The sequence below is a fragment of the Chrysemys picta genome, chromosome 10 (assembly GCF_011386835.1).
Source record: "Chrysemys picta bellii isolate R12L10 chromosome 10, ASM1138683v2, whole genome shotgun sequence".
NCBI classification, from domain to species: Eukaryota; Metazoa; Chordata; order Testudines; family Emydidae; genus Chrysemys; species Chrysemys picta.
The window spans coordinates 39,295,294-39,323,092 of NC_088800.1; the positions used below are offsets into that span (position 1 = coordinate 39,295,294).

Below are 27,799 nucleotides of genomic sequence, written 5' to 3' on the forward strand. Positions count from 1 at the left end.
CCCACGCGCGCAAGCCGCCCTCCCTCAGGCACTGGGGGCACGCGCACACTGCGGCGCGGCGTCAGACAGACGTTACAACTGGCCGCGAGCCTAGTCGCGTCTGTTCCTCCTTGCGTCGTATGCGTCGGGATTTATCCAGCCCGTGAGGTCACAAACTCTGTTTGTCACGTGACAGAAACTAGTCGACGCCTCTCCTGGACTGTGAGCCGGGCGCACGCGCAGTCTCGCTCCCGGAAGTGTCCCGTTCCCAGGGAGCAGGAAGCGAGCAAGCGGGGAGGGCGGCGCAGGCACGGAGTCGGACCCTGCCATGTCGGCCTACGACACCAATCCGTTCGCCGACCCGGTGGATGTGAATCCCTTCCAGGTAGGAGAGCGCGTCCGGGCCGCGCGGCTCCCTGTCCCGTACCCCACAGCCGGGACGTGGCGCTGAGTGAGGGGCCGCCTGCCAATAGTGGGGCCGCTTTGACCCACGCCGCCCAATCAGGAGCGAGAGGGCAGGACTGATGGGGGCGTAGGGGAGGCCCGATCCTGTGGGGCTGTGCCAGCCCGTTGGGAGCCCCACGTCTGCGACGCGTATCGGGGGAGGCGGGGCCCAGCAATAAGTCGGGGGGGGGGGCGCAGAGCACCCCCCCTTCCAGTGCCCCGGGTCTGCCCCATCTGCTCTCCAGACTCCATTCCTCCCACTCCCCCCTCGGGAGCCACTTGGCCCGTGCTCCACCCTCCCCTAGTGCCACAATCTGCCTGGTGCCTACTGCTTGTGCGCTCCCCTCTCCGGTCTGTACAGTCTGCGGGGCCTAGTTCACCCGCCCAGCAGTGCCATGCATCTCACCTGCCATGCAACTCAGAACCCCCCTTCTTGCAGCCCCAACCCAGCAGGACACTGCTCCAAGTCGCAGTCCTGGGTTAGGGCATGCCCGGTGGGTTGGGAGCAGTAGGCACTGGCTGGGACAGTGACAGGCTCCTGGTTTTGCTAGTGGTTCCAGGTGCAGCTCCCATTGGCTTTTCTGGGTGTTGCAACCATGGCAGGATTAGGCCTTAGTTGTCATACACAAGTACAGCTAGGCAAAACATTTGAGAACCAGTGATCTAAATTAATCTGATAACGCATTATTTGTATTACGGCCCCTGCTGAGAGGAGAGCCTCCTTTGTGCTTTCTGGTATTACATACACGTAAGAGATGTTCTCTGTTCCAAAGAGCTTACAATCTAAATAGACCAGACAGACAATGTGTGGGAGAAAAGTAGTTGTATCACTCCTGCTTTACAGAGAGTTAAGCAACTTGCCCAGGGTTATGCAGGAAGTCTGTGGGAAGAACTGAACTCAGGTCCCATGTATTAAACACAAGATTGTCCTTCCTCTTTTACTTTCTTGAAGCTTATCTTGGGAAATAGTCTTTATTAAGAACAGACACTGTATTTCAAATGCAGCTGTGTCCTGTGGCCCCTTTTAGGAATGATCACTGTCTCTTTGTATTTCAAGGGCTAGTGGTTCCCAATCTTTTTGAGCAGCTATTTCCACTTATTAGGTTAATATGTTGGCTGTATCAGCCAGTGCCTGCTGTCTCCCATTCAGTTATGCTGGCAGTCACTCACCATATGGTGAAAATAAGGTTTGTAACTGGCCAAGCTGTGTCGTGGATACCTTGTGCCACATTCTCCACTTACTGTAACCAGTTCTACTTTGGAGCGTACACAGCAGTGTGAGTGAGAGGAGAATCAGGCCCATTGAATGAGTATGTGCAAGTGAATGGGAGTCGGTCATGGGACAGCATTAGGACGTAGTATCGAGGCTCATAGTGTACCAGCATTGCCTGATCTACGTGCGTATTCTTGTGGTAAATGTACATACCATGCTCTTGGTTCAAAGAGCGCACACTTTCTTTCTGCAGAACTTATTCTAACGAGTGAATGAGACATTAAAATCTCTCTGGATGTACATGACATGGTGTCAGTTACTGTGGTACAGGAAGCTCTAGCAACACTGGATTACAAATGTCAGGACAGAGTTGTTGTAGATGTGTTAAATATTCCTCTCAGTTGCATTGCTGTACTGTGGCATAAAAACTGTTGGTTTGTTTCACATTCTGTGTTGACTTGTGCAATGTTATGTCCATATGCTCTAGAGGGGTCCTTCTCCTCTGGCAATACTGCTCAGCATACAGAGTTAAATGCATACTCTAACAGAGGTTTAGCCTTGGCAACCTAAGAGAAAGGACTTCTTTCTGAGGTGCTTTGGGATCCTGCACACACTCTTGTTGGCTGGATTCTTTCTATGCTGAGTTGATGTCTGTGTGTGCTGTCTCACGACCTGCATTTATTTACCTAGGGAGTTGGTGGGGGCTCCAAAAACAGTCTGTTGACCCTGAGTAACATGGCTGTAGATGTGAAGATGGATGTTAACACTTCACATTTCAGAAATCTAAAAAAAAGTTCTTTACCTTTATTACATGACGGAAAAGTATCAAGGCATAACAGGAAGCTGTATCTCGGTGCATATCCTCTTATTTTATGTACAGCTTTTATGGTATTGAAATCTGGTGAGCCAGCAGTAATTAAAATCTTAATAACAAAAGATTTTGATTTCATTCTAAAGCCAAGGGGAGTAGGAAGCAGAAATAATCTTGTGCATACCCAAGTGAAAACAGAAATATTTGCTGGGGTGTGTTTGAGAACTAGAAGTGGCTCGTGATTTTTTTTTTATCCCCTTTATTGGGGAAATTTAGTGACTTGGAAATATGGATATTGTCCATTTGCATACTGGGGGCACATAAATACTCTGTTGGTTTGTGCATCATCATGCTGCCACAGAATCATTGACCAGACCGGGCTGTGCTTGAGTTTAGCCCATTGTTCAAACAATAAGATAGATATAATCTAGAGCCAGGTGACTGTAGGATGGCAGTCTTCTAATCCACGTAAAGCAGGTGAGAGAGGAAGTCAGAGGTGTGTATGTGTGCTGGGTGTCTGCCAAAGGAATGCTTTCCATTCCTGATGAATAACTTCAGTTTCTTACATTCCTTCTCTCCCTGCAGTCAAAATTAGCTTCAATTGTCTGTTTTTTCCAGTGGGGTTCTTATTCATCCACTGTGAGGCTTCTTTGGGGGTGGGGGGGTTTCTGTCTCATGTGACCAGTATAATATAAACTTTTCTGGACATGCTGTGTCTAATGTAGTGAGCAAGCTGGGGGGAAAGATTCTGATCACTTGTCCACGGGCGGCTGAGGCTTCACATTTGGTTGTCTGACAAGAAAATGTGCTCATCCTAATTTTAAGTCTGGTATGATTAAGTACACTATAATATTTTGTTTTAGTTTAACTGTAGCAAAGAATTAAGTCACTTTTTTCTAACACTGAACAAAGAGCTTTATTGAAATTAGAAAAATAGCATTATCACTTAAGCTTGTCTGTAACTTCTGCCTACAACTTTCCCCAGCCCTCATCCAACCTGATTTCCTATTACAGATTCAAAGCAAGGGTACAGATATCTTCACAGTTGTTGCTGTAGTTGTCTAAGGACATTTCTTTGCATTCTGCATGTTCTGTTTTGGACTGTTGGGTCAGGGTTTCTCATTCATGTTCTCTGTTTTCTAAAGTGAGTGATTCTCACTTGAGTTTATGTTCAGTTTTGTGTTGCTTTAATATAGATGAAAATGCCACTGCCACCAGCCGTCTGATGGACTCAGAAGAGCGCCTATGTAATTTATTTCAATTTCAAGTAAAAACTCTAATGGCTAAATAACTCTATAGACATTAGAGGGACAAGGTGCGTGAGGTAATATCTTTTATTGCATCAGCTTCTGTTGGTGAAAGAGACAAGCTTTGGAGTTACACAGAGCGCAGATCTGAAGAGAGATCTGTGTAACTTGAAAGCTTGTCTCTTTCACCAATAGAAGTTGGTCCAGCGGAAGTTATTACCTCACCCACCTTATTTGTCTAATGTCCTGGGGCCAACACCGCTACCACAACACTGCAAATAGCTATAGACGTTGTCCATCTGATTTGAAATCTAGATCATGGTTATGCAGAATAGCACTGGTCCAGTTTGGCATTTTGACAATTCACATATTGCGTTAATGGGCCAATTCTTTATCATACTTTTAATCCCTTAGCCAGTATGTGGATTCAAATAATTGAAACCAGGTATAGATGGTGGTGGTTGCCCAATAGCAGCTTCGGACATGTAGTCCTGAATTTTCTGCAGCTTTGCCCCTGAAGCCCCAGCAGTCTATTTACTCTTTGGGTTCGTCATGCCGAAGGATACATTTTGGGCCTCAGGAGTCAGGTTCAGGACTGTCTTTGCTCTGGTTTCTGCACAGCACTTCCTAGCTCTTACAAACCCTCAAACAACAAGGTAACTTTTCCTTGATAAGTAGGAGATTTAATTCATAGTACTGAGAAGGTCAGTCGTGAAATGCACTGTACACTCACAGATGTGCCTGACTTGATCTCCTGAAATCTGACTCTTTCTGTGGTATATGCCACATAAATGACAGCCAAATGACTTTTGCTAATTGCCCTGGCAACCCAGTATACATGGCAGATCGCTCCAGCGTAGCGCATGTTTGCCTCAAAGGTGTAGATAAGAGCTTGAAGTCTCCAGCATCCTTCGGGACCTAAAAAATAACATTTAAAATTATAGTCAAAATAAATTTAAATTTCTTAAGAGGGTGGGATAATCTTTTGAGATACAGAATAGCAAGTGCAAGATTGTGACTGATGCCACGGTCAATAACAGCATGAGGAGGCTTTTGCCTTTACTTGAGCTTACGCACTGTCTACATCAGGGGTAGGCAATCTATGGCACGCGAGGTGATTTTCAGTGGCACTCACACTGCCCGGGTCCTGGCCACCGGTCCAGGGGGCGCTGCATTTTAATTTAATTTTTAAATGAAGCTTCTTAAACATTTTAAAAACCTTATTTACTTTACATACAACAATAGTTTAGTTATATATTATAGACTTCTAGAAAGAGACCTTCTAAAAACGTTAAAATGTATTACTGGCACGCGAAACCTTAAATTAGAGTGAATAAATGAAGACTCGGCACACCACTTCTGAAAGGTTGCCGACCCCTGGTCTACATGAACACCTCTACATTCAAGCCAGCCAGTTGAGATGTGAGCTCTTCCGCCTTGATCTCCACAACTCCTAAAGCTGTCAGAATCACAAAGCTAATAAATCAGCAGACCCAGATTCCAGGTCTTACCAGAAGAGAGTACAAGTTTCCTGTCCTGCACAAACCTGATGTACTCTAATTCTTGCTCAGCCACAGAAGTTTTTGGATCCATCAGCTAGCACAGTAATAAAACTAGCTTTTTGTATGTATTTGTGAGGCTTGCCTTTAAAACAAATACACAGTCTTTGCAACTGAGTCTCTAAAAGCTTTTTAATCTGTGTTAGTAGAGTTTGGTCCAAGATCAAGGCCATTTGGGGCTTGCAAACTGCAGTGTAATGTAAAGAACTAAAATCCTTTTTTATTGACTATATATGGAATGCTAAACAAGTAAATCTGAGTCTCCTCCGTGCATCTCACAGAGCAATCTAGTAATATGCTTCTTGTGAACAAAGTGACACCATTTGCTTCCATGCGTTTCACGTGAGCAGCATGTGGGGAATGAAAAACTCGTACTCTCGCTTCAACGGACTGACATTATCAAATTCTTCTTGTACTTTCTGGGAACTACCAAGAATTTCATCTTTCGGATGTGAAACCTAGGGATCGCTTACAATGACTTCTAGAAAGTGTTTGCTAAATCAGCAGCTCCCAAACTTTATTGGTTCACATACCACCTTAAATAATTGTCAGGTGAATTGATGGAACATCAAACTCAGATACCCCAGTTTGGGAACCGCTGGTGTAAATATCTCATACTTTTAACAGGTTTTAACAATGCTCCACTCTGCCATGTGCTTTAGGCTTATAGGAGCCAGAGCCCTCAGTAGTATCCTCTGCCTGAGAGTTTTTTCCCCCTAAAACCCAAACACATTGCAGTTTATTTTAAATCAGCCAAGTCTTCACATCTATAGTTGTTAAACAACTCTGATCTGCAAATTAAACTGCCTGCCCCTGGGAACCACAACTAAGTATGCACTTTTTAAAGGCTATAAAATAATATTAAAAATCTCTCTCTCTCTCTCTCTCTCAAAATCGACTCAAACTGTTTTGCAGCAGCAAGTGATCAAAATTGTAGCTTTTTACTGCAACTCCGAATCTATCCTGAGGCAGCTCAGTTCTCTTTGCAGCACTACAGCCCCATCAGCCTTGGGTGGGTGACAGGAAACCCAACACTTTTTACTGCCCAGATAGGGATTCTGAGGTATAGGAAGTTTTTTCCAGCTGGATAGCTCAGGTTCTTTGAACAGTCTTACCTTCCCATGCTCCTAAAAACTTTGTTCCTGATGTGGTAGCCATCTGTTGGACCTTATAGTTAGTTTGTGTTAGCTGTTAGAACATGGCAGCTGTTAGAACATGACAGCTACCATGTGCTAACTAACATGTTTTAAAAGTCCAGTGTAGACAAGGCATACTGCCTAAATTTGAATTTACACTTACCAGGTGTGTAAAACTGGTCAAGTTAAAGTGTGGGGGGAGCTAACACATCCCCATGTCACACCTAAGTCCTAGTCTAGACAAGAATCCATGTAGTCTGGAAAGGAAAGACAAGTCAGAAACTTTTCTTTTTCCTTCTCCAGGTAGAAGCTGACCAGATTCTTGTTAGCTTCACTTTGCTACTTGGGAAAGCCATGAACAGATGCAGAGAGGGTAGGACTACCTGTCCATGCACTCAGGAAGACAGCACTGTCAGAGTTCACATGTGGAAGGTTTTCTTAGGATTACAAAGGAATAGGAATTGAAACTTCGATTTTAAAAAAGGCTAAATGCTGCAGAAATTGATGGCTTAGGCTCCTTCCTTCCCCCAACCCCTCCAGCTCTCCAGGGCGTTTGTGGTTAAATCCAGTGAAGGTGGATTGTCAGCACACTTGGTTAAACTGGTGCTTTTCTTCCACATGTGCTTCACCCTATGGATCATGACTAGAACATGCACCCTTTGTTCTGAAAGAAGAACAGGAGTACTTGTGGCACCTTAGAGACTAACAAATTTATTAGAGCATAAGCTTTCGTGGACTACAGCCCACTTCTTCGGATGCATCCGAAGAAGTGGGCTGTAGTCCACAAAAGCTTATGCTCTAATAAATTTGTTAGTCTCTAAGGTGCCACAAGTACTCCTGTTCTTCTTTTTGCGGATACAGACTAACACGGCTGTTACTCTGAAACCTTTGTTCTGAGAATCCCCTGCCTTGCAGAATTGCTGACGTATATAGATTCCCTGGAATGTTTCTGCAACCCTATTCTGCCTGGTGAATGCAATTCAGCATCTAAGAACGTGTACCTGTTTCTGAGACTTCATCCTGGAGTGATTCATAAACTTGTGTAACCAGTTAGGCAGGGAGTGTCTAATCTCTAGGGATGTCTAAAGTTACTCATTAAACGGAGCTTTTTATACACATTTGATCAGAAAGCTGTACTGGAAGGCAAGAGACCTCTATCTACAGTATGTTTGAGACAAGTCAACTGGCTTTCCCAGGGTTTACAGCTCTGACTTATGGAGCTTACCCAACAGGAAACTTGACCAACCTTTACATATCTGAATCCGCTCTTCCTCCTCCCCTGCCCAGCCTAGCAATTACTTTTTGCCCCATAACAACAAAAATAAAATGGCTTGTGCGGATAGGTTGCTTTCTGGAGAGGAGAAAGCACCTTGCTTAAGCAGAACTCCAGAGATAAAATTACATGGCTGTTCCATTTGTGAGCAAGGCTTCTACAGAGAAGCAACTGTACCTCATTCTACCTTTGGGAGAAAGAATGCTTCAGGGTCAGCAGCAGTCAGTGTCTGGCTATTAAAGGGAGAACCTTTAGCAAAGCACAGCCTTGCTTTATATACCTGCTTTCATACAAACTGCATCACACGAGACTTGGGTTAAATAATGTGCAACAGAGGGAGGAAGAAAGTTGTCTTCAGAAGAGATACAGGGAGGTTTTGCATAGCAGTAAGGTTATGAGAAGGGACCAAAAGGAGACTGGTACTGAGTGGAGGAAGAAGAAACTGACTCTCCAACAGAAATCAGGATTTGAACCTACGAGTATGATAGTGTGTTCAGTTAACCTGAAATCGTAGCCTCACTCTTCATAGCTTTTTTGCCTTGTCAGAATGGCTGCTTTGGGAGATAGTTCAGTAGTCCAGAAGAGGGCTGCATGAAAGCAGTTTGTAGTAGCTGATGTCTGTCACCTAGCATACCTTTCTACCTGAAAACCTGTTCAGCTGCACTTGATTGAGACTCTGTCATCCTGAGGACACTGGAGCCTTATGTGAAGGCAGACTGCAGCGTCATCTCAGCACGGACTACCAGTTTCTTCAGCTTTACAAAAGACTTCAGGGTAGCTGTAGTGTAGTGGGTAAAGTTCAGGGATGAGAGGAAATCTGGGTCCTAGTTGCAACTGTGCTGAAGACTGATCTCGGGCAAATTTAATCTCTCTCTGCCTCAATTTCACTAAGTGTTTGCGACATGGTATTATTTTCGGAAGCTCTGATCAGTCACTGGTTTTTGTTTAGCTTGACAAATGTAAGGAACATGTGGAACTGGTTGTGCCTTTTTTTCCCTTTAACTCCTACCTTTGTCTTAAGCGCCTTTCCCCTTTCTCTTTCAGGATCCCTCAGTGACACAGCTGACACATGCTAACCAAGGTGGCTTGGATGAATTCAATCCCTTCTCTGAGAACTCCCGGCTGGTATGTGTCTCATGTGATTGCACCAATATCTACATACCTGTTGTATCAGGCAGCTGGGTCCCTTGATAGAGGGGACTATAAGATGAATGAGGCATTCCTAGATCTGTTCCTACTGGACAGTGACCGTGTTACATGCACAATACACTTCTCATAAGACCCCCAAGAGCAGAGCACTGGTGATCTACCTGCAGGAATTCTCACGACCAAAGCAATCCCAAAGTGTGAAACAGAACCAGTCTCATTCCAAGGGACATAATTAGGGCCATACCAAATTCGCAGTCCATTTTGGTCAATTTCATGGTCTTGGGATTTTTAAAATTGTAAATTTCATGGCTTCAGGTATTTAAGTCTGAAACTTCACAGTGTTGTACCTGTGGGGATCCTGATCCAAAAGGGGGCCATAGAGGGCAAGACTATTGTAGGGGGCTTGTGGTATTGCCACCCTTACTTCTGCACTGCTGCTGGCAGCAGCTCTGCCTTCAGAGCTGGGCTCCTAGCCAGCAGCCGCAGAGCTACCTGCAGCTGGGGGAGGTTCCCAGAGATAGGTCTGACCTGGCCCTGGGAGCGACCCCTATAGGGGAAGAGGAAGTCCCATCCTTCCCCGGCCTGGCCGGGACTAGTATCCAGAGCACAGTAAGAGCCCCCGGCCCCTCCTCTACACTAGCCAGATTTCACAGGGAGATCAGATTTCACAGTCCGTGACACATTTTTCACAGCCATGAATTTGGTAGGGCCCTAGACATAAGAGTCAAGATCAGTTTCTCTGTTGGGAGAGGGATTACTGCTGTGATATCAGTGCAAGCTGGGTGGTTCGGCGCAGCAGTGACCAGCTCCAGTACTGTTGTGGGTATGGGGTGTGGAGTAGCAAGCAGGGACGCTGGAGAAAACCAATAATCACTGTTTAAACAGTAGATCAAAGCGCCATTGGTCTCTTCTCTGCCATGTGATGTTACCCATAATACTTGGGAGGCATCAGTCTCCATAAAGTAAAACCTCAGAGTTATGAACACCAGAGTTACAAACTGACCAGTGAACCACACACCTCATTTGGAACCAGAAGTACGCAATCAGGGAGCAGCAGAGACAAAAAAGCAAATACTGTACAGTGCTGTGGTAAAAGTAAACTACTAAAAAAAAAAGGGGGAAGCAACATTTTTCTTCTGCATAGTAAAGTTTCAAAGCTGCATTAAGTCAATGTTCAGTTGTAAACTTTTGAAAGAGGTTCTGACAGATGGTTCAGAAACAAAAAATAAAGATGCTTATGCAGGATGGTGCCTGGTGTTCCTGGGACTCCAGGCCTGCCTTCCAATTTGGCACACACCTACCTGAAGGCACTTGGTGTTCAGCGGTTCCCAGAGCTAATTGAAGCAATGTGTGTAATGCTCATTTGCTGTGTCACTCTCTTTGTCTAGACAAATGGAGCTCAGACAGTTCCAGCGACGCAGCCTGCTGGCCCTTCGCAACCCGCTGTCCTACAGCCATCTGTGGAACCCACTCCACAGGTAGATACCCAGCCACCTCCTTTCTGCTGAATGTCTGGAGAGCTCACACTGTGGCTTCTGCTAAGCAAAACTGTTGGAATACAAATGAGCCTCTATGCGTCTTACAGGCCATCAACAAGACTTTTCTATAGGGATTGGATTCATTTGGGTGGGGTATGGGAGGCTGCAGCTGACCAACTCTGCCCTCATTTGTCTTTATTACATTGATTGGCATTGTAATGGGGAATATTTAATAGCCTTGCAAATAATTCAGAGAAGTAGACAACGTAAAGCCCCCATGTCTTTCCCTCTGCTACTGAACCTGACTCTGGTTTTTGTCCCATTCTGCTTGGGCTTCTTGCACAGTGCCACCTATAACTTGTTAACGATGTTAGCTTAGTTTCAGGGAGTGAACAGCCACACTCTGCTCTGTGAGTGTGGACACAGTGCAGTTGTGTGTTGCAGCTGCTGCTTAGACAGACCAGCAAGTACCTGCCGCCCAGGTTCATCTCAGCGAGCAGGAATTCAGAGAGACAGAGGCTGCTAGAAGATTTCAGTTCTCAGAATAGCAACAAGGTAAAAGAGATCCAGGGGAAGGTAGGCAAAGTACAGAGAAGAGAGGGGGCTTCACTGCCTTTTTCTTGGACCTCCAAAATCTCCTGTCCCAGGTTGGGAGGTTCCCTCTCTTTAGAATCTGAGTGCTATCGCCATACTCCGTAAACCCCAGGAGCCCACTCTCTATTCCCCTTCATTGTAAGGACCTCTTAGCTTTGCCTTTACCCCTCACCGCCTGAGCAGACTTGGGCTCCTGGCTCTTGAAACAAATTGGTGCTAATTTGGAAAGGATCCAAAACGGGTAATGAGAGAGACTCTTGGGGAGAGGGAGTTTTTATCTTCTTTGTTTTGTTTAAATTATCTTAGTGCTGGTGAAAGGTCCCAGATTAGCAGCTCTGAAGCCCTCTAGTTATCCATGGCCGGGTGGGCAGGGCAGCAGTGCAAGCTTTCCCCACCAATATGCCCTTTTAAGGGGGAGACTGTCTTCATGGTTCATTCAGCCTTTGCCCTCTCTGCTGAGTGTCAACTGGGGAAGGGGGTCGTGGTGTGGGTGTTTGTCTTCCTTCAGTCCCTCGTTGACCAGCAACACATTTCAGAGACCACAGAATGGATTTCAGGGGAAAGTGATTCAGTCATAGCTGGTCTGGGCTGAATTTAAACCCAAAACCTAGAGCTGAAAGCCTCTAGGAGACTCAGGAGGAAAGCATAACCGCTAAACTAAAGCAGCAAAAGGATATTGGCCCAGAAGCACCTGCCAAGGTATTAACACACAAGCCTCTGGTCATGCTGGGATTTTCAGTAGTTAATGTGAGGACAGCAAAAAGTAATGGCCTCAAATGAAGAGGAAAAGTAGAATAATTTGCCAGAGAAGCTGTGGAGTCTCAGAGCCACAGGATCTGTTCTGTGCCCAGCTTTTAAACGGTCTCTTGGAGGAGCCCCTTTAGTGTGGCAGAACCCTAAGGGATCCCACTCCTTCCTTGAGGCTTGGTCATGCAGCCTCGCCATCTCCTAGACTAAGTGTCTGGGCTCCAGCCCTCCTGTTTCACACCATGAGCTCTGCCCAGCGAGTCCAACTGAAGTAGACTGCGTAGAGACTTGTCCACTCTTCAGGGACTAATGCACCCAAGCCAGTATTTGCAGTGACACCCAAGCAGCATTTTCAGAACAGAGTAGGATTTTTCAGTCAGCTGGAACACAGCACTGGAAGTCCCTAGGTTAGCATAGAGAAATGAAGGTTAAAGCTGAAACCGTTCTGGCCAAGCCAGCCCGATTCATAGCCAAGCTGTAGTGAGCTCCATTTCAGGCTCTCTCGCGCTCTCTCTCTCTCCCTGACCTCCATAGTCAGTCCCAGGAGAGCAGCCAGAACCAGAAGCCCATGCTGTATTCCTTGCTGGTCATCTCCCAGTCTTTGTTCTTCAGGCAGGGCCATGCATGAGTCACTGAAGCTTGAACTGTCTCTCTGGACCCCTTGTTAATCTGAGTCGATTTCAAATAGTTCCTTACCGACTCCATTCCTCCCAGAGAAGCGAGGTGGCACATATGGTCTCCCCTATGCAGTTCCAGCAGTATTGTTAACCCTTTTTCCCCCATTGGGTAGTCATGCAAAGTAGAGCGAGAAACTGAGGCACACACAGGCTTCATAAAAATATTCCAGAAGATTCCCACTTTGTCAGTCACCCTCATGGAAGAGTTGGGAAATGAGAAGGGAACTGCTGGTGGATTCTGTAGAAATCTATTACTAACATCCTACTATGAAGCAGGCAGAAAGCTGAAGGAGATCTCAGACCAACCATGAATGTTCTGCTTCTCTGATGTCCTCAGCCTTCTGAATGTTGCTGGAATGCTCATTAGTGTGTGTGCATCCCCTTTTCCCTTAGGAAGGGACCCTCTCCCCACTGAATGGCTCTTTGGTTCTGATTGCTTTTCGGTGACTCTCCATGCAGGCTGTAGCCTCAGCAGCCCAGGCTGGACTCCTTCAGCAGCAGGAGGAGCTGGAGAGGAAAGCAGCAGAGCTGGAGAGGAAGGAGCGAGAGTTGCAGAATAATGCAGCAGCCTTTAACCGTGAGTAGTGTTTCTTTCCCTGTCTAAGAATCCATTCTGTGAGTCACACCTGTCTAAGCCCGAGTGTATAAGAGTTCCCCTGTCCTGTGCATTCTGCAGTGTGTCGGACCCCATTATATTGTGCTGGGGCTGAGTCTAAGTGTCACAGCAATGGAAACTTGCACACACTGTTTTAATGCAATTCTGAGGCATCCCACAAGGGGGAGAGTGATAAAAGCTAAAGGCTGGGATTCAGGAGACCAGCTGTGTGTAACTTTGATCCAATTGGACTTTGTGCTTCATTTTTCCTGTAATGGTGTGTGTGTCTGTGGGGTGGGGGGGAGGTACTGCTACCTATCTCCGTTAGACCATGTGACACCTCTTACCCATTTGTCTCATACATATGCTGATGTTCTCAGGCACTCACCTATAAGTGGCTGTTTTATTATAGGTAGAGTTTGTGGTACCATCCATAGTTAAGGTTGCCTGACACTTTGCATTATAAGATCCTGTTTTCAGTTGCTTATAACTTTGCCAAACTTTTACTGTTCAGGCTAAAATTGTCCGTGCTGGGTGTGTGCCTCAGGCTAAATTTTTTTGGAATGTTTTAGCTAAAATGATTCAGTGATTTCTGAGAACAAGGTTCAGGAAAAATTCCTTGTTTTACCCATGTTAAAATATTATTGCAACTGTCTTGTTAGGAAGCTCTGTTGCTCCATGCTTTAGCAGGATAGTTAAAATTCACTAAAATGTGGCCAATTTTGAGCCTCTGAAAAAACTGTTGGCACATGTTCAATAGAGCCTTGTTAGTTTGGCAGCAAAATTCTCAGAAGAGTCTGTACTGAGCATACTGCATCCCACAGAGAGAGAGGGCGTAGGAGGAAGGCAGCCAGAGGGCACAAGGAAAGAAGGGTCTATAACCACTAGACTTCACATCCAGGAGCCCTGAGTTTCTGTTCCTCTGCTGTCAGCAAAGAACTGCATAACTCACTGGCAAAGTCTCTGTCTCATTCCCTTCTAGTAGCTGGTCCGCACAGAGGATAACAGCCTGCTACTACTTCCAGTTACACTGTTAGCTCAAGTGGTAGAGGTCCCTTCTGCAGATCTAAAGGTTTGAAGCCTGCTGATGACTCAAGCTGGTGGTCAGTATGGTTCCGCATAATGGGATTTTTTTCAGGTTTTTTAAAAATTAGGAGATTGTAGCCTTAATCTTTTAACAATTTTTTTTAAATACAGAGTCAAGCACTCAGGTTAGGAAATGCCAGAATTAAGGTTGCCTGTGTAACTGTATTTCAGCCCCCTTGTGCATACCCACCGATAGTCTTTAATTACATAATCACGTACTAGTTTTTCTATGGGACCTCTGCCCCTTTCACTGTATAGGATGAACGAGGCTTTCTTCTGGCAACTAGCAGAAGTTGCTAGATCGCAGGCCCTGGTTCTCATGGGAGACTTTAATCACCCTGATATCTGCTGGGAGAGCAATACAGCGGTGCACAGACAATCCAGGAAGTTTTTGGAAAGTGTAGGGGACAATTTCCTGGTGCAAGTGCTGGAGGAACCAACTAGGGGCAGAGCTTTTCTTGACCTGCTGGTCACAAACAGGAAAGAATTAGTAGGGGAAGCAAAAGTGGATGGGAACCTGGGAGGAAGTGACCATGAGATGGTCGAGTTCAGGATCCTGACACAAGGAAGAAAGGAGAGCAGCAGAATACGGACCCTGGACTTCAGAAAAGCAGACTTTGACTCCCTCAGGGAACAGATGGACGGGATCCCCTGGGAGAATAACATGAAGGGCAAAGGGGTCCAGGAGAGCTGGCTGTATTTTAAAGAATCCTTATTGCGGTTGCAGGAACAAACCATCCCGATGTGTAGAAAGAATAGTAAATATGGCAGGCGACCAGCTTAGCTAAATAGTGAAATCCTTGCTGATCTTAAACGCAAAAAAGAAGCTTACAAGAAGTGGAAGATTGGACAAATGACCCAGGAGGAGTATAAAAATATTGCTCAGGCATGCAGGAGTGAAATCAGGAAGGCCAAATCACACTTGGAGTTGCAGCTAGCAAGAGATGTTAAGAGTAACAAGAAAGGTTTCTTCAGGTGTGTTAGCAACAAGAAGAAAGTCAAGGAAAGTGTGGGCCCCTTACTGAATGAGGGAGGCATGTGGAAAAAGTGACCGAGGATGTGGAAAAAGCTAATGTACTCAATGCTTTTTTTGCCTCTGTCTTCACGAACAAGGTCAGCTCCCAGACTGCTGCACTGGGCAGCACAATATGGGGAGAAGGTGACCAGCCCTCTGTGGAGAAAGAAGTGGTTCGGGACTATTTAGAAAAACTGGACGTGCACAAGTCCATGGGGCCGGATGCGCTGCATCCGAGGGTGCTAAAGGATTTGGCGGATGAGATTGCAGAGCCATTAGCCATTATTTTTGAAAACTCATGGTGATCGGGGGAGGTCCCAGATGACTGGAAAAAGGCTAATGTAGTGCCCATCTTTAAAAAAGGGAAGAAGGAGGATCCGGGGAACTACAGGCCAGTCAGCCTCACCTCAGTCCCTGGAAAAATCATGGAGCAGGTCCTCAAGGAATCAATTATGAAACACTTAGAGGAGAGGAAAGTGATCAGGAACAGTCAGCATGGATTCACCAAGGGGAAGTCATGCCTAACTAACCTAATTGCCTTCTATTATGAGATAACTGGCTCTGTGGATGAGGGGGAAGGCAGTGGATGTGTTATTCCTTGACTTTAGCAAAGTTTTTGATACGCTCTCCCACAGTATTCTTGCCGCCAAGTTAAAGAAGTATGGGCTGGATGAATGGACTGTAAGGTGGATAGAAAGCTGGCTAGATCGTCGGGCTCAACGGGTAGTGATTGATGGCTCCATGTCTAGTTGGCAGCCAGTTTCAAGCGGAGTGCCCCAAGGGTCGGTCCTGGGGCTGGTTTTGTTTAATATCTTTATTAATGATCTGGAGGATGGTGTGCACTGCACTCTCAGCAAGTTTGCAGATGACACTAAACTAGGAGGCGTGGTAGATACACTAGAGGGTAGGGATCGGATACAGAGGGACCTAGACAAATTAGAGGATTGGGCCAAAAAAAAACCTGATGAGGTTCAACAAGGACAAGTGCAGAGTCCTGCACTTAGGACTGAAGAATCCCATGCACTGCTACAGACTAGGAACCGAATGGCTAGATAGCAGTTCTGCAGAAAAGGACCTAGGTGTCACAGTGGACGAGAAGCTGTATATGAGTCAACAGTGTGCTCTTGTTGCCAAGAAGGCTAACGGCATTTTGAGCTGTATAAGTAGGGGCATTGCCAGCAGATCGAGGAACGTGATCGTTCCCCTTTATTCGACATTGGTGAGGCCTCATCTGGAATACTGTGTCCAGTTTTGGGCCCCACACTACAAGAAGGATGTGGAAAAATTGGAAAGAGTCCAGTGGAGGGCAACAAAAATGATTAGGGGTCTGGAGCACATGACTTATGAGGAGAGGCTGAGGGAACTGGGATTGTTTAGTCTCCAGAAGAGAAGAATGAGGGGGGATTTGATAGCAGCCTTCAACTACCTGAAGGGGGTTCCAAAGAGGATGGATCTCAGCTGTTCTCAGTGGTGGCAGATGACAGAACAAGGAGCAATGGTCTCAAGTTGCAGTGGGGGAGGTCCAGGTTGGATATTAGGAAACACTATTTCACTAGGAGGGTGGTGAAGCACTGGAATGCGTTACCTAGGAAGGTGGTAGAGTCTCCTTCCTTGGAGGTTTTTAAGGCCCGTCTTGACAAAGCCCTGGCTGGGATGATTTAGTTGGGAATTGGTCCTGCTTTGAGCAGGGGGTTGGACTAGATGACCTCTTGAGGTCCCTTCCAACCCTGATATTCTATGATTCTATGATTGATGGTGCCCTGGGAATGCATCAGGGTTGTGTGTAATGAAGGAGACCGTTGTCTGTGGGACACTTGCCTTATTTGTTGTAGAGGTTGGAACGTGTGTAGTGAATGAGAGAGGCAAGGTGGGTGAGGTAATACCTTTTATTGGACCAACTTCTGTTGGTGAGATAGACAAGCTTTTGAGCTACATAGCTCTCTCTCTCGCCAAGAGAAGTTGGTCCAGTAAAAGATATTACCTCACCCCCCCCCCCCTTGTGTGTCTCATATCCTGGGACCAACATGACTACAACTACACTGTGTACATATAGTGAATGAGGCAGAGGATTGCAGGAGAAGAGAGGTGGTCCTGTTGATAAGGAAATACAATCCATTTTTCCATGGTGATATTCTATCCCTGCCTCTGCCACAGATTTGCTGCATGATGCTAGTCAAGTCACTTAAAACAAGCTTTTCACAGTTGCCCACTAATTGTGTGTTCCTTAACTTTCTGGATGCACAACATGAGACACCTAGAGCCAGATTTACAGAAGTGCTGAGAGCACACCACTGCAGCTGAAACCAGCTGGAATGAAATTTTTGTGGTGAGCAGTAAATTCCTTGAAAAATGCATTTTTTGGGGCACCGAAACTATTTGCAAATTTGGTGAATATTTTTGGCCAAAAAAAAACCACCCTGAAGAAGAAACCTGGAACAGAATACAAAGTATACAGTGCTTACTTTATATTATTTTTATTACAAATATTTGCACTGTAAAAATGATAAAAGAAATAGTATTTTTCAATTCACCTCATACAAGTACTGTGGTGCAATCTTTGTTGTGAAAGTGTAACTTCAAATGTAGATTTTTTTTTGTTACATTGATTTGTTTTTGAGTCCAGTTATGTAAAACTTTAGAGCCTACAAGACCACTGAGTCCTACTTCTTGTTCAGCCAATTGCTAAGACAAACAAGTTTGTTTACATTTATGGGATATAATGCTGCCCACTTGTTATTTACAATGTCACCTGAAAGTGAGAACAGGTGTTCGCATGGCACTTTTGTAACCGGCGTTGCAAGGTATTTACGTGCCAGATATACTAAACATTCATATCTCCCTTCATGCTTTGGCCACCATTTCAGAAGACATGCTTTCATGCTGATGATGCTCGTTTAAAAAAAAAAAGTGTTAATTAAATTTGTGACTGAACTCCTTGGGGGAGTATGTCTCCTGTTCTGTTTTACCTGCATTCTGCCATATAGTTCATGTTATAGCAGTCTCAGATGATGACCCAGCACGTGTTCATTTTAAGAATGCTTTCACAGCAGATTTGACAAAACACAAAGAAGGTACCAATGTGAGATTTCTAATGATAGATAAAGCACTCAACCCAAGGTTTAAGAATCTGAAGTGCCTTCCAAAATCTGAGAGGGATGAGGTGTGGAGCATGCTTTCAGATGTCTTAAAAGCGCAACACTCCAATGTGGAAACTACAGAACTCGAACCAGCAAAAAAGAAAATCAACCTTCTGCTGGTGGCATCTGACTCAGATGATGAAAATGAACATGCATCGGTCTGTTCTGCTTTGGATTGTTATCGAGCAGAACCCATCATCCGCATGGACACACACATTCTGGAAATATAGTTGAAGCATGAAAGGACATATGAATCTTTAGCGCATCTGGCACGTAAATATCTTGCAATGCCGGCTACAACAGTGCCATGCGAACACTTGTTCTCACTTTCAGGTGACCTTGTAAACAAGACGTGAGCAGCATTATCTCCTGCTAATGAAACCAAACTAGTTTGTCTAAGCGATTGGCTGAAGTAGGACTGAGTGGACTTGTAGGTTCTAAAGTTTACATTGTTTTATTTTTGAATGTAGTTATTTTTTGTGCATAATTCTATATTTGTAAGTTCAACTTTCATGATAAAGAGATTGCACTACAGTACTTATTAGGTGAATTGAAATACTTTTTTTACAGTGCAAATATTTGTAATTAAAAATAAAATATAAAGTGAGCACTGTACACTTTGTATTCTATGTTGTAATTGAAATCAATGTATTTGAAAATGTAGAAAACATCCAAAAATATTTAAATAAATTATATTCTGTTATTGTTTAACAGTACGATTAATCTTTTTAATCACGTGACGGCCCTAATGCTAAGTACTCTGGGAAATCAGGCCCTAGGTGTCTCACATTAAGCGCCTTAAATTATTGGACACTTTTGACAACTTTGGCCTTAATCTCTCTGCCTCATTTTCCAAACTGTAAAATGGAAATAATGCCACCATCTTTCCTCACGGGGGTGTTGTGCAGATAAATTAATGCGACAGCCACACATTGAATGAGGACAATACAAAGTAATATTGAATACCCATTCACTGAACGAGGCAGGGGGAAAAATAGTATGTGATCATGTAATTAAAGACTATTGTAATGCATACACACAGGAATGCCAAATTAAGGTTGCACAGGTAACCTTAATTCTGACAATTCCTAACTTGGATGTTTGACTTTGCAGCCTTAATGTTCTTTTATTGGAGTTTTTTAATGTAATTTGATATAGTCTCACATGAGTACCTTCCAGTAGCACACTAAGCAAAGTGGGTGACATCTGTCACGTGTGGCTAAGGATGAGAATTGTGTGTGTAGTGTATCGTAGTGTTTAGATTCTGGTGGGGGGGGGTTGTGTGTACTCCCTGCTGTGTGTGTTGAAGGCAGTTCCAAGAAGTGTGCTCCGCACTTGGAGCGGAAGATGGTGAGGTTTGTGATGGTCCTTTGTCCCTGTGGGGGTTTGTTCCACAGTCTCGGCTGAACCCCCATTGTATCAAGGCCTCTAAAACAACACTTGACCCATTTCACTGGTTCCTAGCAGTGCTTATACATCCATGAGTGAAGCCCCTGATGCAGGTTCACTTCTAAGGCTGACTATTCAAATGAAATTTGTTGCCATGGTCTGGTTGCTACATCATCTTCCAAGGGTCCAGTCTTAATATATACTGACTATTAGTCTGTTTGCTTGTGAATTATCGTGCTTTAGTGAGTCTGTCGAACCAGGGAACTCTCTTGAAGGATCTCTCCTTGTTTCCTTTTATAGCGAGACAGAACAATTGGCCACCCTTTCCCAAGAAGTGTCCAATCAAGCCGTGTTTCTATCAGGACTTCTCTGCAGACATCCCAGCTGATTACCAGCGAATATGCAAGATGCTGTATTACTTGTGGATGTGTGAGTAAGCACCTATAACTGGCACAGTTGGGGAAATAGTGTTGGGCTGGAAGGAAAATTTGGAATGGTTCTTTCTCAGGAGGCTTTCTATCAAATGCTGACTTTTCCATAGTAGCTATTGATGCTGAAGTCATCTGTAGGTGTCCTTTGTGGCTGTAAAATCCTGGTCCTCTGTTTTTTAAAGACCGATCTTAAAAAAAGACTCTAGTTTAACCCCAAATTATTGGGCTTAATGCAGATATTTCTAGATGAAATTCTATGGCCTGTATTATGTAGGACTACATAATCATAATGGTCCCTTCTGGACTATAAAATCTATGAATCTGAAAGGATGGTGGATGTGTTTAGCTATAATGCATCAGGTAACCCAAGCTATGCTCCCCTCTTGTTGTTTATCAGTCTGTCCACCTAAAGTAGTAATCATGTGGGATGTTGTAATCACATCCCCAGCAGCCAGTTAAGAAGAATTAAGACTTTAGGCTGGAGCAATAAGGAGCAGTATCAGATGGGACCCTTACAGTAAGATCCATCTTTCCATGCAGATGGCCCTCAACAGGGAAGGGAAATGCTGAAACTATGGCTCACGTGCTACCTAGTTTCTATAGACTATGTTGTGCATTGTGGTCCATGAGAGGGCAGTGATGCTTTGGCACTTTGTGGATTTTCTGAGAGATTGCTAATCTGTTTCCTTTCTTTCTCCCATCCTGAACAGTTCACTCAGTTACCCTGCTTCTAAACCTGCTTGCTTGCCTGGCATGGTTCACCGACAGACCACAGAGAGGAGTAGACTTTGGTCTCTCAATTCTGTGGTTTATTTTGTTCACCCCTTGTGCTTTCCTCTGTTGGTATCGACCCATCTACAAGGCTTTCAGGCAAGTACCATTTTTCAGTTTAACAGGGATACAGCTGTTACTGGGAGGACGTGCTGTTTAATCTGATCATAATGTGTTTGCCTGGGGGATTTTTCAAGTCTTCAGTACACTAGATAGACCAAAATCTCCCTTACAGACTGGATGTTGGGGGTATGTGCTGGTGGTGTGGAAGAGAGATTGATCTTTTACTCACTCTGATGAACTTAGACTGGATAATCTTAATGGTCCCTTTTCACCTTAAAATCTACAACCTATCGAGATGGATGTAGTGAAAGATCATCTGACTGCGGCTAAATGTACCATATTAGATACAGTAGAAACCTAACGTAACTGGGAAATGCCTGTCAATGAGAAATTAACATAGATCCAGTGTCCAAACCCCAGCTGATTATTTGGTCCTAGTTACTATTCATGTTCAGAAAATTCTTGACAGTAGCAGCCCAGTAAAGCAGACTGGTTATATAACAAGTATTGAGGAAGTGGGCTTTACCATCCTACATACCATACGGAATGAGTGAGTGCATATTGCAGCCACTGTGGTTGATCACTCTCTTGCTGCATGGCTTCCTCTTGGTGCCGCAATCCCTACCCCTCATGCAATCTTCAGCTGGAGAAGGGTTCGTTGCAATTGTTGCCCGTTTATTTACAAAATGCTTTTGTGATTTGTATCATGCGTCTGTCCTGGGTTTCACTCACCCCATCTCTCACCTTGCAGGTCTGACAGCTCCTTCAGCTTCTTTGTGTTCTTCTTCGTCTTTTTCTGCCAAATTGCAATCTACATCGTCCAGGCAGTCGGCATTCCTGGCTGGGGGGACAGGTAAGCATGACTTACTGTGTGTGCAGTGCAGCCCTGAACTGGCACATTGCACTCCAAGCCCTAGGGATGCACTTCACTGCTCTGCAGCCAGCAGCAGCCGGGAGCGGGGCATGTTTTTCCTCTGAAACCTACATTTTATGTCAAACTTCAAAACAAATAAAACCAACCAGTCAAAGACACCTTCATTGAACAGCCCATTTTAAAAGTTAAGAATTGCAAAGTTTCAGTTTAATAGTTTGACAGCCCTGGAACCTGATGTCCTAATTATCCTCAGAACAGTGGCACCTGGGGATTTTTCTGCCACTGTGACTCAGCCTAGAGCCCACTTCTCAGATTCGATGGTAGTTCAGTATAAAGCCTTCTCACACTGCAGTCATTCTACTGAGAGGAGCTAATTATGAGCTGATGTACTTGTGCTCCTTATGGGCAACTGAGTCCCATCAATAGCAACACCACAATTAGGAAACAGGGTGGGCAGTAGAGTTCCCACAATGCACCACCTTTCTAGGGCTAGAATGTCGACATAGGGGGTGGGAGCTAGGCACCCTGGGGTAGGGTTACTTTGACTCGGGTCCGTACACTGCAGTGTGGATGCCAGAGCCCTAGGTTTGAGCATGGGTCTGAAAATCCTTAACCTAGGGTGAAAATGCAGTGTAGACACCGAAGCTCATGGTTCCCTGACACAGGTCAGCTGACTCGAGTCCTACTAACCCTAGGCTTACATTGCTGTATAGACATACCCATACTGCACTGTGAGAAGGGAACCGCACAAGGGAATGGGAAGGCACCTCAGTGATCCTTTTCAAAGCTAGTCTAGCATCTGGAATGGGTAACTTCCTGCATGAGACTAAATTCAGTAAGGAACTTTTCCTGTGATCTGATATTCCTGCAGCAGCTCCACTTGGCTGCATGTCCTCTATGGTCCTTCAGTCCTCTTGTCATCAAATAACCCGAGTAACCTAGGGCTCTCCCAGAGTCTTGTCTATTCTCTTGTCCCTGTGTATACCTGGTACTCTTCATGTGATGAGCCCTCTTTCTTGCAGTGGTTGGATTGCAGCTCTGGACGAGACACGAAATAACTGGGCTGTGTCCATAGTCATGATGGTGGTGGCCGCATTCTTCACGCTGTGTGCTGTCCTCTCACTCTTCCTCCTAAAGCGGGTAAGTTACTGAAAGACAAGAGCAGCTCCAACTTGGATCCTGCATCCTAGGGCAGTTCACCACCAGTAGCAAAGTATTTCCAGGTATTGAATCATAGTCTCTTCTAGAGTTTTGTGGTTCGTAACCAGCTTAGTATCGAAGGAAGGATGAAAGTAGCAAGTTTGTCAAGAGCTTTTGGAAAGCACGTTTTCCTGTTCCTCCTCCTGGATTTGTACAAAGTCCCTCGCAAGAAGCTGTGATGGAAACATAAGTAATCATGTGGATGGGAAACTAGATAAGAGACTGAAAACAGAATAGGTGGTCTGTTTTCTATATGGCAAAAGGTTATCAGGGAGGGGAGGCCCCCACAAGACCAGCATATAATATCTAGAAAAGCAGGGGAAAGCAGTGAGGTGGCAAGATTTGCAGATGCCATTTAGGTGAATTGAGACTAGAACAGATTGTCAGGAAGTCCAAAGGGACCCAGACACAGTAGGAGACTGGGTACCATGAGGACAGATGAAATTCAGCATTGACAAATGCAGGGAAGTGAAACTGCCAGGAATCGCATGAACTGGTCTTAGACATTGTTGGGTTCTAGATTAATTGTAACCGCTTGGGAAAGCTTGGGCTTCATTGGGGATGGGTCACTGAAGGCCTTTACTCAGTCAAAAAAGCAAACAATGCCCTGATGCATAAAGCATAAGAAAGAAAAGAACATCGGCAGGATCCTGCCACTCTGTGAATGAGGTAAATGGTCCAGCCTGGCCTGCAGTACTGTGCTTGGCTCGTACAGCAGGGGGTGGAAAAGATTACAGCTGTTCAAGAGACTTCCATACCAAGAGTCAGTGAAAAGATAGGGACTGGTTAGTCTAAAGAGGGGTTGTGGTAGAGGTAGACAAAACAATGAATGGGCTAGAGAACAGAAATCTCATCTCTCTCTGATCACACTTTTATCCAGTGCATAATTGACCTGTTCACTGTCCCAAGATCTCAATGAGGCCAAGAGCTAAGTAGAATTTCAGAAAAGATCAAACGCTTACATGGATCGTGAGAACAGCCACAGTTACACTAGATAGGCTAAAATATATAAGGGCTGTGAATCTTCCCACTTTGGGTAATGTGCCACTTATTAGCTTCTTCCTAGCTCATCAATTATGGGCACATTATTCTATAACTGCCCATCAAGAAGCTTCTTGGACCTTCCCCTGAAGCATCTGGTCCTGGCCAGTTTTGGAGATGGGACACTGGGCTGACCTGGGAAAGTAATTCTTACATTCTTCTGCCAAATACTTCAAAACCATCACTACCACATGGTGCCCATTTAAACTATACCATGGTCTGCCCCCTGCAGCCACGAACCAGTTCCCTCCTGCTGTCCCAACTTTGTTCCAAACATGTCCCACCTGCCTTCCTCCTGCAGTGTCTGGATGAAAGTTTGCCAGATATCAAAGGCAACTGGGGCATCTTGGAGCTGGGGTGGGGGTGGGGGGGGCGCGAGTGAATTCCGTAGTCGCCTCCTCCTTGAGTCCTAAATGACTCCTGGGATGATGTCTGCCTCTGTGACACCAAGTACCAACATACCCAGGTCTCTTGTGTGACGCAGTGTTCAGGGGTCAGGCTTACACACCATCCTTCAGTTGCATGGAGGTCCCTGGTTATTCATCCTCCTCTGAGTTGAGTGCTCTAACATGTAACGTGTGAGGATCTCCTCCTCCTCAATCTTCCACAGCTCGTGCTGGATGTGATTTGGCTGCCAGCCCCTTTTTTTGCTGCTGGCATCCCTTCATGCCTGCGAGGCTAGCTAGCTATGGAACTAGGGGGAGAGGGATTTGCTAGCTTCCTGTGTGCTGTCCGGAGGTCCTGGAGAATCCCGTAGAGAGGTGGTGTTGGGGCGAAAGGGAGAGTCCTTTGGCTGACTGATTCTCTCTCCTTTCTCAGGTGCACTCTTTGTATCGCCGGACAGGAGCCAGTTTCCAAAGGGCCCAGGAAGAGTTCTCCCATGGCATCCTCACCAACAGGAACTTCCAGAACGCAGCTGCCGGGGCCGCTTCTTCAGCTGCACAGGGCGCTTTCCGGGGAAACTAGCCCTTCCCATGGGCGCCACCACCGTGCTCCCTTCCCCTTCCTTTTTCATCACAACCTGATCTTAAGATGCACTTTCCACGGCACCATGCTAACTCCACGACGCCAGCTGCGGAGATGAGAAGAGGTCTCCGTAGCTTCAGCTCATCTGCATTTCTGGCGACTAGTTCTTCTTTCCTTGCTTTGGGGTGGGGGGCTAGGTAGGGAAATATTCTCTTAAATCAAATATAGCTCTCCTTATCCAGGACAGGTTTGACGTTTCTTTTACTACCTCTCCTGCTTGCCCATGCTCCTGTGATAGAGAGAGGAATCTCGTCACTTTTTAGCAACTCTTCCACTGGGCTTTGCTCTGAAGGATTTATTTTGTAACTTACATGAGGTGGGTGTTAATAATAAGGGCGGAAGCTGCCCTTTGTTTGCAACATCTATTCTAATTAGTTCTTGACCTCTTACTGCCTGGCTCCCGTGGGGTCGGGTTAACATGTGGCATAAAGGGGGCTGTTGGGAAACTGCTCTTTGCCATCCCATCATGGTGCAAATCTCTCTCCCACTTGTTTTTTCTCACCTTGGGGTGAGGGTCCTACCCAAGATTGTATTATGGAATCTTACTCCTGTAGCCCCCAGGAGCTGCATGGAGGGTTAATTAATGGAGTGCAGCCTTCACCATAGCCTTAAATTTTGGGGGGGGGGATCATCTCTGTACCTCACCAGCCACTGTAGCAGCATTTAAGAGACCAGCGGCTTCATGGGGGACTCCGCAGAGTTGGGTATGTGTCCCATAGGTTTAGGATGGGGGAAGGGGGGTGGAATTGAGCCAGCAAACCAGTTTTGAGAGGAAGTGCTCTAGACTTTATACAGCTTGCTCAGCCCCTGGTGAGTGGGGTGCCGGGTTCAGAACACTACATATGCCTGCAGCTGGCCCTTCCTGTTCCCTGCCAGCTTGCTCTCCACATTTGAGAGGATCGTCCTACGGATTCCAGGGGGTGCGTGGACTGTCTCCAGGGGGAATTCATAGGGTTCTCAAGAGAGAGGAGTCTTGGTTGCAGCATGTTCCTTTTTGAAAGCAGTGCCTGCGCAAAGCCCTCTCGGGGGTGTTGCTGGAAGCACGTGCCACCTTATCTGGACTGCATGCCTCTGCTCAGGAGATAACCACCCCCCTACTCTGCCTCACTTAAGATCACACATCTGTTTTGCTGGGGATCGTGTGTGGCTGGATTTTGAGTCCATTTGTCTGGTTTTTGGTGACAGAGTTTGCTGTGTTTGACCTTGAGCAACTGGTAAGTTCCTGAGGGGCACTCCTGAGAGCCTCGGGGGGGCGGGGCGGTGTCTGCACTTTCTTTAGATTTGTGACTTTCGCAGTGAAAAAAGTACCCGCTCTTCACCAGCTGCTTTCTCTCCCCCCTCTTGTTGGGTGTTGAATCTTTAGTATCCCGGTCTCACAAGCCCCTTTTCTAACAAGTCACTTCACCAGCAGGCTGAAAAGGGATTAGGAGGGGGAAAGCAGGAGCGCTCCTGTGCACTGAAGAAATCCAGGATCTCTGGGAAGGACGGGGGACACGCCCTGAAAATAATGGTGTGATTATTTGCAAATTGCTTATAATTGATGATGGCAGCATTGGTGTGGCTGTGCAATGCGGAAACTCCTCCCCCAGACTCAGCCTTGATGCCGCTCTCTTTAGAGGCTACAGAAACTCTTCAGGGCTTGCTGAGTGCATCTGGCAGCTCCTAGTCTGAAGTGTGTTCAAAGTAATTATTCAGTCGGTCTAGAAAGGAGAAAAACGCCAGCCTCCAGCACCCTGAAATGTTTGCTCCCTTCTGTCGCTGTCATTGGTGCCCGTGACACCCGGTCTGTTGAGAATTTTGCCCTTTCTGCAGAGGGATTGAGTGGAGTTGGGGCGGGGGGGGGGGGGGGGAGTCTACTGTGGAATTGGGACCCTTGGGGGTTTGCTTACATCCATATTTGATCTGGTTAACCAATCAAAACATAGTTAATTAATCCCTATCAGATTAGGGCCAAGTCTGTTTGTTTTGTGGGCTCTGAGGAAGATGAAGGGCAGGGGAAAAACTGGGAGGAGCAAAGTGCTTGATACCTTCATGTGAACAAAGGAGGGGTTAGTTTCCACGGTGTGTGTTATATGGAAAAAGTGACTGGGTTGTCGTTAACCACCCCCCTTCCAGCGTAATGGCAGACCAGGTCTGTTTGAGCTGATCCAGTGCACCTGGTGAGGTTTCCTCTAGCCTCTCACTCTTTTGAATGTACATGATGATGGAAAAATTTGACTTTAAAATCCCCCCTTTCTGATGTATTTCCCCCTTTAATCTTTTTGTGTAAAAATGTATATGTCAAGTCACTTTTGTGCTTAAATAAAAAACAAAATAAACCTAACCCCCCAACCTTTCTGGGAATCTCTGCTGGTTTGGAATGGTTCCTCTATGAGGAGAGATTAATAAGACTGGGACTTTTCAACCTGGAAAAGAGACAACTAAGAGAGATATGATAGAGGTCTATAACATCATGACTAGTATGGAGAAAGTAAATAAGGAAGTGTTATTTACTCATAACACAAGAACTAGGGGTCACCAAATGAACTTAATAGACAGCAAGTTTAAAACAAACAAAAGGAAGTATTTCTTCACACAATGCACAGTCAACCTGTGGAACTCTGCCAGAGGATGTTGTGAAGGCCAAGACTATAACGGTTCAAAAAAGAACTAGATAAGTTCATGGAGGATAGGTCCATCAATGGCTATTAGCCAGGATGGACAGGGATGGTGTCCCTAGCCTCTGACAGAAGCTGGGAATGGGCGATGGGATGAATCACTTGATATCTGTTCTGTTCATTCTCTCTGGGGCTCCTGCCATTGGCCACTGTCGGAAGACAGGATACTGGGCTAGATGGATCTTTGGTCTGACCCAATATGGCTGT

At 45.6% G+C, this 27,799-nt stretch overlaps 1 protein-coding gene across 3 annotated transcripts; it reads left to right on the forward strand.

Moving 5' to 3' along the window:
- The first annotated feature begins 158 nt into the window (after positions 1-158).
- On the forward strand, positions 159-27,258 carry SCAMP2 (secretory carrier membrane protein 2). Of its 3 annotated transcripts, XM_065559618.1 has the most exons (10): positions 159-364; positions 8,707-8,787; positions 10,200-10,289; positions 10,734-10,865; positions 12,767-12,884; positions 19,830-19,958; positions 20,671-20,830; positions 21,546-21,647; positions 22,691-22,808; positions 24,729-27,258. In XM_065559618.1, the coding sequence occupies exons 1-10, from the start codon at positions 308-310 to the stop codon at positions 24,873-24,875; spliced, it is 1,134 nt and encodes a 377-aa protein (XP_065415690.1). In that variant the 5' UTR covers positions 159-307; the 3' UTR covers positions 24,876-27,258. The 3 variants fall into 3 exon arrangements, with proteins under 3 accessions (XP_065415690.1, XP_005311649.1, XP_065415689.1); XM_005311592.5 differs by lacking the exon at positions 10,734-10,865 and having other exon boundaries at positions 163-364; XM_065559617.1 differs by lacking the exon at positions 10,734-10,865 and having other exon boundaries at positions 166-364; positions 20,671-20,823; positions 21,539-21,647.
- Positions 27,259-27,799: the final 541 nt, after the last annotated feature.